Below are 17,543 nucleotides of genomic sequence, written 5' to 3' on the forward strand. Positions count from 1 at the left end.
ACTGAGTTAAGCTATTCCCTACACACTCTACACAGTCCCAAGTCTGGCATTATATTAAACAACAACAACAAAAAAAGCTCTCTAAGCAGGAGAGCAGCCCAAGGCATATTCTATGACCTAGAAAGACATGTGGAAACGACTGTCCCCTGCTTAGGCTGGGCAAAAAGGTTGTCATAAACCTAGACATTTCAGATCCTCATTATGCTGTAAAACAGCCGTTTACTCAATAACAGCATTTCTCCAGCACGGTTGGCATTCTACCGAAATATGTTTGTGGCAATAAAGATGAAGCTCAGTAACTCAGTGGTAACTTCATATCTTGTAATAGTTAAAACATGTATGCAATCTTGAAGTTATGCTGAAGGATATCACTGTACTTTAAAGTGTAAAAGCACTAAGCATGAACAGAAAATGCCCAGTATAGTATTACATACTTAAAATATAATGCATTGTGTCTAAGTGGAAATTGCTAGTTCTAATGTTACATATTTTATACATGACTGTAAAAATTACACAAACTGTAATTTATCAACCAGACATATATCTGAAATATACTGCACATATCTGAATATAACTGAGTTATTTATATTCACTAAGGAAACTCAGACTTACAACAACAGATCTATTTTCCATAACTCCTAGATCCAGAAGTTTTTGTGCAAAAACCATTTTTCATAACATGCATTGTTGTTGTATGCCATTTTAAGTACTGCATGAAACCCTCAACTCATGCAAAGAACCTGACTTCAATAAAACATCATATTCAACTTCATTTTATGATCTAACCCAGTAGGTCCATGTCAGCAGTCTCTTTTCTGATAAAAACTCCCATCATAACAAATGAGAAGTATTGCCAGAGACAAGACTACTGAATCAGGCCTAATATCCTTTGATTACATTATTTCTGGGAGTCAGAATCACACAATCCATTGTTTTTGCAGTGTCCTAATATAAGAACAGTAAATCTTTTTAACAGCCTCATAGTTTCCAAACTGTGCAATTACTACTTGTGATCAAATTATTACCATTATTTCAACTTCCACTGAGATGGACAGTCAGCAATCAACAACATGGTGTTTTGAGATTAATGTTTAAATAAGATAAGTCCGCTGGTATAGAACAGGTGTAACTTTATTAAATATAGCTACGCTAGGGCCAAACGAGTGTAAAGAGCAATCTGACTTATGCTAAGTTATTTAAATTTATTTTCTGATCACTAAACTAATAAAAAATATAAATACTGATTGAACCATTCTGCACAAAAAACCAGCTACCATTCCATCAGTACTGCAATGCACATCATTTTGCAGTATTGGATATCTAGTTACCTTCACACCCTATACAGAGGAAAGCCTTAAAAATTGTCTACTGGAGTTAACAACAGATAAACAACATACGCCTCTGCTTTCTACCAGTTAAGTGAATAGCCAGGAAAACCTTGCAAAAATCAGGCTATGCAAGTGCCCATATTGCTTCATCAAGCTATACAGAGGCAGCTTCCTTTAAGTGAGATTCACTCCAAGATTGACAGCACAAAATTTGTTTTGGATGGAATTTAGCGTGGGTTCCCTTGTGATAGTAGCTGCCTGCCAGCTCAGCATATAGACAAATAAATTAAAACAAAACACCCCACAAAACCAAAGAGCTGGGAGTGGATAGGAGCTGGCTGTGCCCTCTGACTTTCAAGTAACATTAAAACATCTCAGCTGTTCCGTAGCACAGGGTACAATTCAGTGGGGATAAAGTATCAGTTATCAGTCCAAAGAAAAGAAACATGAATATTTGTCTCCATGGTCTTCCTGAAGAAGAACAGCAGTTTCAAGTGATCCTAAGTTAATCCCTTTGGAAGGAAAAGGCTGGCACTAATATCCAACCTTAGACTCTGCTTTTCGTAACAAGATAGCCAGTGCAGTACAGTGATTTTCTGGTAGCGTTTCCTGTGCCTCTGCACTGCTCACTCCTGGAGAACTTCAGATACGTTTACAAACAATTTTGCTTTATTCCAGCCTGTCTCCTGGGGTCCAGTTCCCACTCTAGATCAACTGAGCTGAGTAAGTAAAATCCCAATGTTGTATGACTTCACTGGTATGTCACTTTAAGTCATCGATACATCTCTTAATGTGAAAATAAATCAGAAGACTATTTTAGAAACTCCTTTTTTAAACTTGATGCTTTTCTAAGTTTGGAAAAAGGCAGTTGCAAGAATGTTTTTTCATTGAATAGGAAAGATGACAGAAAATTTGTTACAATTTGTGCTCATTCTGTGTTAAGGTCTACAAAAACGGCTGAAGCCTCTTTTATGAAACAATGATCAAAATCACATGGATTTTATTTATTTATTTATAATTGTTTTCCTCTTATGGAAGACTTTGAAAAAAGTTCCCATTATTATTTTCTCAACAGTGGAGAAAATTAAATATGTATTGAGCACTGGCATACATAATAATAATCTGATTTCGTATTCATTGGTACCCTCATAAATGAAACATAAGCTCTTCTGGAAGGAGTTTTCACCTTGAAGGAAATAAAGAGCATTTGCTTACTAAATATATATAAAAGGGGAAGTACAGAAAAAAAATGTATTTCTTACCATTGTAAGGGTGAATGGATGGCTTTCCAGTGCGGACACTCTTGGACAATGTAGAATAACATACTGAAACAAAATCAGCCAGAGAAAATAAAATAATAGAAAATATATGTTAAAAACGTTCAGCGATGGGTTAGTACGTACAAAGTGAAAGTCATCCCTACAGACAATGCTATGTGAACAGCAGTGATTTTTTTAGGGGCACATTAGCTCACCTGACCAGGCCTTGCTTTAAAGTCGCCTTTCATCATCCTTACTTCAAGGACATTGGAGGGATGGCTTATCACTGAAGTTATTGTGACCGGTTTATTGCTGCGGATGTAGCGGTACAGCCTTTCCACACAGTACAAGCACAGAGGACCAGAAATCCAAAACCAGGTCTATGGGAGAACAAAAATATGTTACCTCAAGGACTTTTCATTTTATGCTTTCTAATTTCAAAACTACACGAATGCTTGTAGGCCCTTATTTCACATCTGTTGTGGAACAGTGGGTTGGTCACAAGTAACCTCCACATCTCTCTACGTGCGGGAATCAGAGTGCATTATGGAGGCTTAATCAGTCTAACTGGCAGCATCACCCACAAGCACAAACAATTTCAATCAGGAACAAAATGCTAATGACCTCATTTGCAACCATGTTACTCTGGTTTTATGTAGTTAGACTGCAACTGGTTTCAGCAGTGAATGACACAGTACATGCACTGTTTCAAAATCTGACAGACCAGAGCACTAAAAAACTGGTTAACCTTTATAGAAAAACACTTTCTGGCTTGCAATATTATTTCACTATTACCTTCTTTTGATCATCTCATGTACAAGCAAAACCTAAGAAAGAGGCAATTCTTGTGCTATAGAATTTATGCTTATATTAAGCTAGTGTAAAATCATAGACAAGGGAAAGAAATGGGCACTTCTGAATCACGATTCATTTCCCCTGTGGAAGATGTGTATGCTAGACCAAAAATGCTCTGGAAATGCCCATTTCTCTGCACTGATTATACGGGGAGCCCTGAGTGACTGCCTCAGGGGGAGACATTTGCAGCTGCTCAGCTAAATCCTATCCTAAGAGTCAATTACTAACCGCCATTCAAGCCATGGCACTGAAGTGCCCTCGACCCTCATCTATCTTCCCAATTTTTGAAGTTACACATCAGCATCTCTTGCAAGTAGCAGAGTATTTAATTTCCTCAAGCACCTCTGGCCTTAAAAACTTCAGTAGTTCACAAGATGTAAGGTGTTTTTTTTTTTTTTTTTTTTACACTTGGTATCACCAAGTGCATAAAATGCTTCCAAACCCAAAAAAGGCCTAAAATAATGTTACGAACTGCCAGAACACTGAGTGGCCTTTTCTTTCCATGGCTCTTCTTTTCATATAAATGGCTCCAAAGCTGACATCTTAAGCCCCAAACAAGACTGTTTTGGTGTCCTGTGGGTCATATGGAGCCAGATATACACCAATGCTTGCAATTCAGGAGTATTGCCAGAACAAAATACAAATCCAAAGAACTTTGTTGGTGGACTTCAACGTAGAATTGGCTGTTTCTTATTACAATTACATGCTCCATAGAAAAATGGGTTCCCACTGCAGATAGTAAGGGACATAAGTGTCCTACAGAAAACAATTTTTTAAAAAAATAATAATAAAATCCCATGATGTCTGTTATGGGACCACCGTGAATGGTGGGCCTTAGACTTGTGAACTCTGTACTCCCAAACTTCCTCAGGCTACTTGCCAAAACAGCCCAGCCCATCTTTTCTCAAAAGAAAAGAGAAAATTTGGATGAAGAAAAAGCTGCTGCCACAAAACATAAAGAAACAAAAGGAAAACGGAAAACAGAAAAAGAAAAGGCTTTTCTATCCCCACTGTCATCGCACTCATTTACCCATGTCACATATAAAACAAGCCTATCTGCAAACAACAGGCTATACAAAGCCAAACCACAACCAACTGCAACCCAGAAATGAGTACTAGGACTTGCATCCGCATGGTAAAAAAGAGAACAAATGGAGTTTGATTATTGCAATTAACTACTGCCGCACAATGCTTACAAAGGGACCTTGTGAATATGTTATATAAATGTTTGCTCTCAAGTGCTATGCTGTAATTTAAAGTCACATTTATAGCAAGACCAATACATCTCTTATCGCGTCGTACAAAAAAAGAACATTATAGCCAATCTCTTGACATTTTTCTACCCTATTCTATGCACCACATTGTAACGCAGTTCAAAGTTTAATACAGATTGTTTTTTCCCCACCAAATCTTTGAATGCCTGAAAGGGTTTTAATAATATTTTCCATTATTAAAACATCTGGTCTGGAAAAGAAATAATTAGTGGTTATGGCTGACTGAAAGACTTGGCATGGCTTGTAATACCTGAAACGTCGGATCATACAGACCTCTGGGAAGTGTGACTGGAACTTCGGTTCCTCAGAACAAATTCTCATAAAGTTATTTTGCACAAAGGGTTCTGGTACTGATAAGTCCTCTGGGAAAGGCTCAGTAGTATAGTCAGGAAACGTCTCTTCAAAAGTTTTTGGCACCGTCGTATTCTCTCGGAGTGTTTTGTTAGGATTGAAGCAACCAGGAGGGTGTTCCTCTAAGTTGGTTTGGTACTTGAGCACTCCCCTACAGGAAAATAAAAATGGCAAAGACACTGAATTAACAGTCAAAACCAAGCAACTTATCTTAATTCAGTGAGGGTTTTAGAAAGCAGTCACAAGGCTCATCTTCTGCAAGATTTTTTTTTCCGTTTGCTTTCAGGACTTTCAATGAGATCGAAGCTTTGCAAGAACAGAGCCTTCTGTCACTAGAGGCAAGGTTTAACTTTTCCAGCTCACTTGGCATTCCCCCACTGAACAGCCTCAAGCTTAATAGGGCTTGAAAGGCAGAGATATTGTGGGAGCCTTGAAAAAAATTAAATAATCACATTTCCAGTTCAGTCACACCCAGGCTGTTTTCACTCATCCTCCCTACAGTCAGCAAACCCCGTTCTTTAAGGCAATCTGTAGCAGAAGCGGCCTAAGTTGCCAAATCATAAACTGCAGGAATGTTCCCAATACTCAGTGTTTATAAGTTTTGCACACAATGGTATAATTTGTTCCTTTGAATATCATCTTGTCCAATAGATAGAAGGAAAAAAGAAAGTCCTGCATGATAGCCAAGGAACCTTGCGAATTATTTTGTGGGGTCCATGCTTGTTTTCTAAGCTGAAGTTAAATTTATAGTAAAATGAAGTGAGAACTTTGCAACTGCAGGTAGAAACTATGAAGGAAGAAGTGGAAACCTGAGACACTCTGGGATATCTCAACACATGAATGAATCACTGAAAACAGGGAAGAACCAATAACACTAGTAATAAAATTCCATGCAAGTACTACTTGTCTCCAAATCTGGATTTGATGACAGTAAAACAACAAGAAGGAATATTTAAAAAACCAAAGGGCTAAATGACAGCTGTAGCTGTACAGGATGGTGCTGGGTGGGAAAAAAGGCAAACTGACACAATGTCTGGTGAGATGTGCCCTCTGAGCACTAGGCCATGTGGTAAAGGCTCATCTCAAGTACAGGACCAAATATAAGGACATATGGTCCCCCCTCCTCTCCCCAGTGTACACATACAGCAGCAGCAGTGACAGAGTTTAATTCACAAGATGAAAGAAAAGTAGGGTATCTGCAATATTACCAACTTAAATGGGTTGCAACAGGCTACTGGCACTCTTCCGTACCGAAATGCAGTCCTGACAGCTAGTAACAAGCTTTCTGCATGGTCCAGTGAATAATGTACAGCTTGGAGGTTCAACCTGCTCACTCTGAACTCCACATCTGACCCAGGTAGGATCACTTGGGAAGTGTCCGTGTGCCTACATCCATGCTTCTGTCTGTATTTACTGCCTGATCATGCCTACTGCTTGCATCTGGCATCACTGTTGGTCATCGCATCTTTGCAAAGTGACAGATACGCCTAGCATTATGCTAGTTTCCTGCTCCATAAATATTATGGTGCCTTGTGGATTTAGCTGGAAGTCACAGCACATGTGATATTTTTTCAGTCAACCTTGTGTCCATGCCTGCCAGCTGTTCTTATGGCTTCTCTCTTCTCAGAACATCCCAAAAGAGGATTCAAAGTTTTCCTTGAGACATGAATAGCTGAATCGCAAACATGAGCATCCCCTCCAGTGATCTCTAGTTTGTTGAAACTATTACAAACATGCTAACTGAGTGGCAAACTGGGATGACAAAGCTGCCTGCTAACAGCTGCTGCAGTGACTCCCATTTCTGAAGCTGTCAAGGAAAGTCAAGTTGTCTTACACACCCAAGATCAGTTCCCAGAAAGGTTGAGTTCTGCCCAACTCTTAAGGAGCCTGAGATATATCCTCACATATTTATTCAGTGTATCGCTTGAAGACATAAAAATTGATATTGTGGATGTCAGCAAGCAGGAGACAGACATCCTTAGCAAACAAAAATGGGAGAGACAAAAATGGCAAGGAATATGAAAGTGTCCTACCAGCTGAGGAACACAGCATGTAGTCTATTTGCATGGGCATACATTACATTCTGCCCCAATTTTCCACCCCCAAAATAGAGACAACATTCACTTCTGGCTAGAGCTGGAAAATATATATCACTATTTCTTGTAATTTCAATGATGATAAGCTAAAGGGTCAATAGTTCTCAATGTTTTTGTAGGGAACTACACTGCTTTTATCTTCTCATCCATCTGCTGCTCAACTCAAGGTGAGTTGCTTGAGGGGTCTCCTAAAGGTCAGTATGTGGGTGGAATCTTAAGAATTTTCAGCCTCCGGAAGATAAGTCCTTGGATAACTCTAGTGACTGTTATTCTCAGCTCCTATGAACCAGCATAACCCACTTAACTCCACAGTAATACCAAATTTGGATCAGCTGAGGATCGGACTCCAAACGTTTTGTATGTTTTATAGCTACTTATATTGACTAGAAATATCAAGCTTCTGTATTCCAGGAATACTGTGGAAACACTCAAAAGGAGAGATTCCCAAGACAGGTAAATCCTCACCCCGTCTGCCTGCGCGGTCCAGCCACAGGAAACGCCTTACTCTGTAGAGTAACCGGCCGTGTGTCTGCAAACCTCTAAGACGTGCCATTTAGGAGTCACTTGGGCACTTAAGAGCGGGTGTCTAAACTTCCTTTTTTCTCAAGCGATCTTCTATTCGATAGCACAACGGAGCCCAGGAATCAATCTAGCTCACTTGAATATAGATTTTTGTATCAGCATGTTAGCTGAAGCATTCCCGGGGCTCCATTGACTGTATTTATTAGAACTCATTAGACTATAATGGGAGACAGACACTTAGAAAACACGGAGACACCTACGTTTAGGCATCTTAAACTTGAACTGACTCCCACTCTTCATGACTCATTCTTCTCCCACTTTTAATTGACACTCAGTTCTTTCAAATTCGCACTGAAAGGCTTTCCAACTCAGTATTAAGGAGGCTGTGTACAAGAAGATGCCTGTTTAATGCTTTGTGTATTCCTGCAGCCTTGGTTTGTGAACCTCTCCAACTAGACTACTTCTTTCATGAAGTGGCTACATGGTTAGGAAGACAATGGGCAAAGGATAATACACTGAGGAGGTGAATTAAACTGGACATGAAAAATACTGCAAAGTCAAACACTGGAACAGATTGCCTAGGGAGGCTAGAGGATCGTCACCGGATGTTTTCAAGAAGTTAGACGAACACCTGTCAAGAATAATCTAGCAAAAGTTCATCCTGTCCCCAGATGGGGAGAATAGGTTACATCCATCTTCTCCAGTTATGGTTATGAGCTATGCCACAGGAAGAAAAAAAAAAAACCACAACCCCAAACAAACCCACAGAGAACTGGAACTGTGTCCAGGAGTTTCAATTGTTTTGAACTTATTATTTCAGTTCACCAGATTTGTTTTGTTCAACAACATATTCCCTACTGTGACCTTGCTAGGCCTAATTACCTTTCACTGTTTACTTTAAGCAGCAGTGCCAATTGTCACACAGACATTCCAGCACCCCATGTTTCAATAGAATTTTGATGACTTGAAGAAATAAAACTTCTTCAAATACACCTTCCCTTCCCTATACCAATCTCCGCACTTACATCCACAAAGGAAATTTCAGAGACGTTAACAGACCAGATTTTCACACGTTGTAACTTGTGGAAGCTGCTTTACCTCGCAGTAGAGCTGGGCTTGTTTGTGCCAGACACCGACCCGACCACCAGCTTCATGGCACATGAACACTGGTCTGATGTTTGTGAAAACAAGTAGAAAAACTAGTAAATTTTCTATTATAGCAATAAGGAAGTAAAAATTAGGGAGAGACCTTTCCTTCCCTCTCCTTAGGAGTCAAAATGGAATGTACAGAGGAAGGAGAAAGGGATAACCAACTTTGCTTCACATTCTCCTCTCAGCAGCCAGGTAAGAGGGGGCAGAAAAGAAACAATAATGTTTTCTTGATTTTCCACTAGAAACTGGTAACATGAACAAGGAATAAACTTGAAAGTGAAGGATTTTGTGCTAGCTGGCTGTAGTAACACACAGTTCTAGCTCCAGTCTGAACCTTATTTAAACAATAACCTGTTGAAAAACTGAAGAGCATAGCACCTTGTCAAGACGTTGGCCCACTGTGCATATGTGAGCTCAGGAAAGGCAGTAATCAAGGGAACTGCTCTTTCTGGCTGTGCTTCAGGAAAAGGGATGGTGTTTTCCATTTACTTACCCAGAAACATGCAGCATCAGCAGCATATAGAAGACAAAGAAAAGGTTGTGTGTATACCAGAAGATGTCATAGTTTGAAACCCTGAAAAGATAAACCATGGTTCAATGCTGTTTCACTCAGATGAAATCACTGCTAATTAAAAGCAGATCTGGGCACACGGGACATCATTATACACCACGTAGTCATGTAGAATAGTCAAAGCCCAGTATATATTCCTACAGACACACTGCACTCACAAGCAATTAAGTGTTGGGAAGAACAAATGACTGGCACAGAACTGAAAAGCTGAGAGAGATGAAGGACACAGAAGTACATAGCTAGCTGAAGAACTGTTCCTAAATTAGGAGACTTCACTACTTTCATAGGTCCCACTTAGTCCCTATCAGATCCTTATAGCTAGAACAGTCCTTCAGTCTCCAGGCTCAAAACTCAACCTCTTTACAGTGAGTGCCTCCTTGCATTCTCCCTGCCCCAATACAGTGCTGCAGTGTTTAATGTGTCACTACTGGTACAACATACAACCAGGTAGCGTAGACAGCAGCAGAAAGCCTAGTGGGAAGGTAAAACCACACTTGTTAGGGTATGGACTGGAAGGAGACACAGGAGGAAAGGGAACCATGGCAAGAAGGCAACAAAAGGACAGGTAGGAGAATTTTCGAGGCGGGAGTCCACATACGGTGAGTCTGCAGGGCTGATGGTCTTGAGAGGAACAAGAACATTACCACTGTGAGGATCAGGAGAGGTGGAGGGGAAAGAGGACTTCCTTTCATCAGTAATTTGTTAGGTAATGTAAACAGAACCAAGACCAAAGCCCATCTGGAACTGCTTTCTGTTACGCCTGTTTGTTTTTTCTTGAGTAAAATAGTCACCAAAAAACAACAACCAAATGGTTAAGAAAATACTCTACTTCATAGCACACAAACACACCTCTCACACTACACAGCATGGCAGGAAAGTCCCTTCCAAAACCAAAAAACCTGTCCCCATACATAAGCCAAAACAATTATTAAATAAATAACAATCTCAACTCTGGGAACATAGTTTAAGAAGCTACTCCTCTGACATAGCTAACTTTTTTTCAGAATTTTTTCCCCTCCTATGGCCTTTTACACAAACAGCTAACTACCCTTGCCTCAATACACCTGAAACCTACACGGCATTTGTTCCTGTCAATACAGGACTTATTTGTCTTCTTTCTCAAGACAGAAAAAATTATTCTGATAATCTGAGGGCCACCAAAATAAAACCCAAGCAAGGGCAGGTCTAAGGAACCCAGCAACAGCATCAGGCTCTGAACCCCCACCCTGCCATCCTTCCCCCATTCAGCACCACACTAACACTTTCTCCTCCTTGAGGCTGCTCAAACCAGACCTAACTACCCACACACTGGTCAGCATTTCCATGCAGTCAATATCTGTAAGGACTTGTGGGAGTGAACATCAGTAAGATGAAAGTAAGGGATGATGGTGTGGGGGAGTGGAAGCACAATGAGAAGGCACAAAGAGAATAACATTTAGCCCCAGACCCAAAACAGGTCTTGGATCTCCAGTTTAATTTGGTATCTTGCTACAATACCAATGCACACTGAATCAATTTTTATTGGTTCTTGAGGACTTTCTTCAGAATGAACCAATTTTTCAAAATTTCAGTGATAGAAAGTCAATCCCAGCTTCTGATGTGTTGTTTTCAACAGCTAATTATTATTGCTGATTAAAATTACTGTACAATTCTTGTCTGAATATGTCTAAATGTCAGCTTCCATCCAGTTGCGCATATCATTCTTCTTTCAGCATTCCTGCAGGTAACTCTACCATAAAATCCTGGTTCCTCACATGTATCAATTCCCCTAAATGTAATGAAGTCCTCTCAACTTCACCTCCTTAAACTAAAGAGATGGAGATCCTTGAATCTCTTACCATGAAGCATATTTTCCAACATTTTAATAATTATATTTCTTGGTTGTATCTGTCTTAACCTATGTGTTCTGCAGATGCATGTAGTATTCTAATACACTCAATCTTTCTACTGCTACATATCTATTTTTACAGTACTTCAGAACATTTATTACTTTACCTTCTTCTTAGGGCTTAAAATAGACATTATTCACAGAATGAATGCATTTCTTAGGAACTCAAAGAAACTCTAAGATAAGACCAGGTTGAATAACTTTAATTTTGGTTAGCCTACTTTGGTGTAGACCTGCAAGAGTTAATTTACTAAGAAGTTTAAGGGGAGGTCACTGTGCTTGAAAGGGACACAGAAAGCAGCACAGTTCTGGAAAAATTTTTAACCCTGTTACAGCTAGTTTTGAAAAAGAAGATTCATGTGGTAGTTTAGAAGATGAAACACAAGAATGGAATATTTGATTACAAAAAGAGACACCATTGGAGCCGCTTATATTTTAACGATCCTTTAAATATATGATTTCCAAAGTCACTAGTAATTGTGTTCAGTGGAAATAGTCTTAAAACATTCATTTGAAAGTTAGCAGAAATGTCAACATTTACTCACAGGATTTATTGTATTTTCTAATAACATCATAACCCTTCCAACAAACAACTGTTGAACACCAAATGTTGGTCTAATTCTCAGGTATGACAGCAAAAATTTAGAAAATTTTTCAAACAATACTCACTTTCCCCCTTTAAAATATTACCAGCTAATTCAATCTTCCTAATACTTACACAGTTTACTGTACAAGTAAAGGCATGAAAATAGCAGGATAATCATGCATAGAAAAATTTCAGGAAGAATATATGAAGGAAGAAATGATTAAGCAGGTCAGCGTGCAAGAGCAGATTAGGGCTGAAAACCAAGAGTATAATAGTCTTTGAAATACTTTTTTAAAAGCCCACTTTCTGACAGAAGTGAACATTTACAATTAATTTTTCTAAGACTATAGTGTGAGCTTAGCCATCATAAGGCATACGAGAATCCACAGGGAAAGAGACTGAAAAGGGACAGAAAGATGCATATGGAAGCTTGTTACCTTAGTAAAACACACTATAAAGATAAGCTCGAGCCATATGTCTGAGGGAGAAGCCGGGATAAAATTTCTAAATAAGAATTATTGCTAGAGTAAGAGGAGATGCAGGTGATCTTTTAAGGGCTTTGATTCTGCTGGCTGGATGGCAGAAAGACAGAAAGCACTTGCACTTACAGTAACTGAAGGAGGAAGTAACAAGTATGTAACTTTGAATGATGGAAACCTTTGTTGCCTGAACCCCAAAATTATTCTTTTCAAGAATATGTTTGCACTACATATATTTTCCTACGTTTCTCAATCACTTATAAATGCTGTTGTTTTTTTCTAATTTATCATGGCCTTGGAGAAAACAGGACTTTGTTCTGGCTCACTGCTGCAAAGTGAAGTAATTGTTTTATTCTTCCATCTTCCCAAAACTGGCTTTCTTTTGCAAGTAGAACCATCTGTGTGGACTATGTAATGTGCAGCCATGTCTGACATCTTGTGCAGCAATCTTATCCTACACTTCTGTAGCCTACAGTTCCTCACAGACATCTCAACCCTGGAAGTACCTTTGTCTACAAAAAGTACACAAGCATTTGCTGAACTACTTTCTTGGATCAGCGGCTGATAACATTGCTACTCAGGAAGGACGGATTAGTTCAAAGTTCAAACTGCATATCTAGCTTACATCAGTGGAGCACCGTTAATGTTTGAAGATATGGAATTAAAATATCCTTCAGTGTTTCCTGAATCGAGATGATGTATTTACATAATCAGTCTTTGAATTCACCAGAGACTGCTACAAAAATCAAGGGGGTTTTTATGTTTCAATTGCAGAATCCAAGCCTTAAAAAAGGCTACGCTGTTGGGCTAGATCCTCCGAGGTACCGGCCACTCAAATGTACCACAGTCTGTGTTCAGTAATGTTGGTGCAGAACATGAACCCACTGGAGGACCAAACCTTTAGAAATCCCAGCACTACTCTGAGCCAATACTGCACTGCTGTTTCAAAATTATAATCAACATTAAAAAGACTATATCTGACAACCAGAAGCAGAGCTTTAAAAAAGCAACATTCGACTTAAGTAGCACAATTCTTTCTCGGTTTGCTTAGTTGCTGGTTTGTTTTTTATTTGTTGCCCTTCTTTACAGTTTGTCACTACAATTAATTGGTGAAAATAATTAAGATAAAGATATCATCTCATTTTACTTGCAGTGGACTTTTAACTTATGCATTGGACAGAACTTTCCATGTGCTTAGTTTACTGCCTCCCTGTATGAACAGGAAAAAAGAACTATTTGAATTTTTGAAGGTCTAGATTTTTAACTGAGCACATTCCTCAAACAATATATTTTTCTCTGATGGCAATTTAATCAGGTTTTGTGATTTTTTTGAATACAAAATTCACTGTGCTAATTTACCTGCAAGCTAGTAGAAAAAAAAAAGTAGGGCAAGAAAACTGGTATTTTTAACACTCATTTAAATAATTCTTGCTTCATATGGCATTTACTCTTCATTCCCTCTAATCAGCAGGAGAATATGATTACTCAAATGGCATTTTTCAGCATAATGATCAGATTAAGTCTTACCTGATGGCATACGTAGAAGCTGTGCACATCAGGAATAATACTAACACCATAATGACCCCAGTCAGACCTGGAACTAAAGCAGACATAAGATAACTTACATTTGAGCTGTGAAGAGGCATACTTGTCTCCTATTACCTTTTAAGAAAGTGGAAGTTATTAGACATGCTAATCATGATTCAGTCAAACTCTTGCATGTATTTATCTCTTGAAGACAACTTACATACCAAACTAGATAGGAAAGTGTTATTTCCCACCTTCCCAGAGAAAACTGCCTTTTTCCTTGAATTTCACCATGCATCACTGATCTCCTATCAGTCTTTGCTCCTGTAATCATTTGCTCACAACATTTGTCTCTAAGCAGGTAACCCAGAACAAATCCTGTCTATTTGTTTATTTGTAAGACTGGCTGTACAAGTTTCTGTATCCCTCTTTTATTCCAAACCCTGAACTCTGTTGAACGCGACAATTAAAAACCTGGTCAGGGACAGAATTTCTATGCAATTTCTATGCAATTTCTATGCAAGCTGTCACTATAATTGTTTGCCAACCCATTTCATTCTGGAATGAGAAGGAGCCTGAAATTACTCTCCATGGCATTGTAACATGCTTGAAATTGTTGCCCGTAGTGCAAGGTCTGTGAGAGTGATCTACAGCCAGCATTTGAGAAGGAAAGGTTAAAAACATTAGGGATTGGACTCATCTGCTCAAATGCAGACTCAGATCAGAACTAGTCTATCCTCGGCTCTTTTTTAAGTCAAAGGAGAGAAACGAGTACTTCTACAGCATGATTCCTCTCGTCCTAAAGTAGAATCCTACCAATAAGTTACAGTAAGCCATCAGCCTGTAGATAGATTAGAAAAATCCCAAAGTTACCACATTTCCTGAGCACCTTATCTTCAAAATTGCCATCCCAGGAATTAAAAATCTGAATTAAGAGCCTAAGATCCATGAAGCATTACAAAAACTTTTTTTAGTCTTGAAGAATGATAGTTTTTAAGCATAGTGCCCAGTCACCCTAAAAGCCACATGTTTGGGTTTAAACAAAGTCCGTCAGGCCAATCGCCAAGCACAAAAGTAAGTAAGTGCTGGTTTAGTGTCAGAATATAAGCGTCTCAACCAGCTTTCATGGATGTAAATGGCAAAACCACAGATTTTAATGGTCCAGGATCTTATACAGGATCACATCCTAATGACATGAACAAGCTAATTTTTTAAATAATTGATTGTGATTTTAGAGTCTTTAGACATCTTCAAATCTTATCTTTTTATAAACTTCTCAATATCCACCTGTTGAAAAGTCTGATACATCCTAAATCACTCCTCACTTTTACCAACCGTAGGAAAAATCCTGGTCTTAGAATCAATGGAAGTTTTGTCATGGACTGCATAAGGAACATAATTTCACCCTTTCATGGAAAGGTTACAATTAAAAGAGTTGCAATAGAAAACATGCATTCTTTCTGTTGCCTCCTACTTTATTTCTTCTTTCTTACTCTAATTTGATATGTAGTGTGCAATCAGTCTCCCCTCTGACACAAATACTTCCAATCCAAGTGCAGTAGAGCACTTGATTCAGCTTCCTACATGGTCACTCGAGCCACAGGTCACCTTTTACATCCAGTTCTTCAATTCAATTCTCCATCAAACTGCAAACATGAAATGACTCACTACCTTCCCCCAATTCATCAGTGCATTTTTAGTGTTTTCTCTCCTCCCTGTCCCTGTCTCTCTTTTCCTCCACCAAGTATAGTCTTGAATACTTGTTCCTCCCAGAGCCAGCCTCACACCCTTAAGCAAGGAGGTTCTTTCCTGGACTGATCTGAAAAGCCATCACACTGTAAATCTTTCCAACTCCTTATTCTTTTTCTTCACTGTGTTAAAAAGAAACAACCAATAAATCTAGTTCTGAACTGTTTGGGAAGAGACCCTTTTTTTTTTTTTCATATTTGTACAGGTCCCAGTGCAGCAAAATCTTGGTCCCTGTCTGAGCCCTCCCCACAGCACGAGTAATACATGATATTTACCAGTTGTTAGGATGGGGAGTGATCTGAGTAATTTTAAATTTAAGGTGACTTGGAATAACTGCTTGTTGCAACAATGTGCTCAAAGCTTTGAAAATGCAATATTTTCATGGCTGTCAGAAGGTACAAGAAGTTCCACCTTGCAGGTCGTCTGCTCAACTAGAGAGTTCTCAAAATGTCCCCAGAAGCTGTGACAGTATTTCATGGAGCCTCTAAACTCATTCTTCACCCCAAGTCCTTCTCCTTTATCTAAGATATTAAATATAATACTAGCTGCTTGTTCTGATTCTCCCTACTCATATTTAACTCTCTCCTCTGTGAGTTACCTTCTTTCAAGCCTCCGTCACTGATTCACTAACTACACCAGTTACCTGACATATTTCCAGCTAGCAGTTAACTTGTACCTCAATTTCTATCATTTCACTCTCTCACTTCCTCTACTCTTAACTGATCTAAACCTCACCATGGGGTTTTGGAAAGCCCTTTCCCACAGACCGCCAATTATAGTAACTGTATTGGGATTGACAGGTCTAGAACCCCATTTATTGCTGTCCACACTGATTCCTTTGGACTTTGCCCTAAATGCTACCAAGTTGGGATTTCTGCATTTGATCGAAAGAGAAATGACCTCAGAAAGGACCTTTACATGTTTGTGAAGCACTACAGCTCAGGCTTGTGCCTACTCCTCCGTACCCAAATGTTTCTCCCTTCTAAATTCCTGCACCAAAACTTTCTCTGCATATTTATTCTTTATGAGAGTTGAAGCTTGATTCCCATGTATCAGTTCAGATGGCTCTAAAGTCAAACCAACCCTTAAATAAAGCAGCTGAAGCAAGAAGACTGCTTTTTCTGTTGTGTTTCTTTTTCTAGAAATTGGATCATTTAGGAATTTGGTTTTAATATTATGCAGAATCTCTGTTTGAAACTGATGATTTTCCACTGACTCATCTGTACACAACAGCTTTGAAGATGCTGCTCATCCTACTACAGGGCTTATGTAACTCCTCCCTCCTGACTATTGGATAAGCAAACCCAGGTTATATTAACACAAATAATATCTCAGCCTAGCTGAGATACAGCAAATGGAGCATGCGAACATAGGATTAAAATGTTTTGTCTGGAGAGTGATGATGAGAAACAGCAAACTTTCTCATTCAGTTTTGCCATGCACTTACCAGTAGCAAAAAGCAGTTTCCTCGGGTCCTGAAAAACAGGCAGGCCAAAAAAAAGGTCAACATATATGATTTTATATCCATACGAGTAATGTAATAATAATAATAATAATAATAATTAGCTCATAAAGCTCACGTGCCCAATGGCATAAGCAATCCCTAAATTTGCACACAGGAATGGATTTGGTAGCAGTTTTCCCTGACTGCAGTTCAACATAAACTAAACCTTTAACCTTTGCATTCCCTCAATGAAGACAGTTCCGATCTGTTATGAAAAATTAGGATCCAGATAATTTAACAAGTAATTATTTTTTGAAAGCCTAACTGTACTCAGTTACCTCATACCTTTGGGAGGACAGAGGGGAGCAGGAGAGAGAGAGAGATTTTGAATTTAAATGAAAGACTGGGGCAAACATTTTACTGCCAGTTACATCACCAAGACATTTGCAGTGGACTCCAGTG

The 17,543-nt window shown here is 39.0% G+C and overlaps 1 protein-coding gene across 4 annotated transcripts in view; it reads right to left on the minus strand.

Annotated features, from left to right (window-relative positions):
* The window catches only part of NOX4 (NADPH oxidase 4), a 113,110-nt gene that overhangs the window by 79,048 nt on the left and 16,519 nt on the right, over nt 1–17,543 (minus strand). For 3 of the 4 annotated variants that reach the window (XM_075080988.1, XM_075081000.1, XM_075081011.1), the window contains exons 6-11: nt 17,085–17,112; nt 13,889–13,961; nt 9,331–9,411; nt 4,990–5,218; nt 2,803–2,967; nt 2,591–2,653 (exon numbers count right to left, since the gene is read on the minus strand). In XM_075080988.1, coding sequence (XP_074937089.1) covers nt 2,591–2,653; nt 2,803–2,967; nt 4,990–5,218; nt 9,331–9,411; nt 13,889–13,961; nt 17,085–17,112 — 639 coding nt within the window. The remainder of the gene's footprint in view (nt 1–2,590; nt 2,654–2,802; nt 2,968–4,989; nt 5,219–9,330; nt 9,412–13,888; nt 13,962–17,084; nt 17,113–17,543) is intronic. The other variant, XM_075080995.1, reaches the window with a different exon arrangement.

The sequence above is a fragment of the Phalacrocorax aristotelis genome, chromosome 1 (genome assembly GCF_949628215.1).
Source record: "Phalacrocorax aristotelis chromosome 1, bGulAri2.1, whole genome shotgun sequence".
Taxonomy (NCBI): Eukaryota; Metazoa; Chordata; class Aves; order Suliformes; family Phalacrocoracidae; genus Phalacrocorax; species Phalacrocorax aristotelis.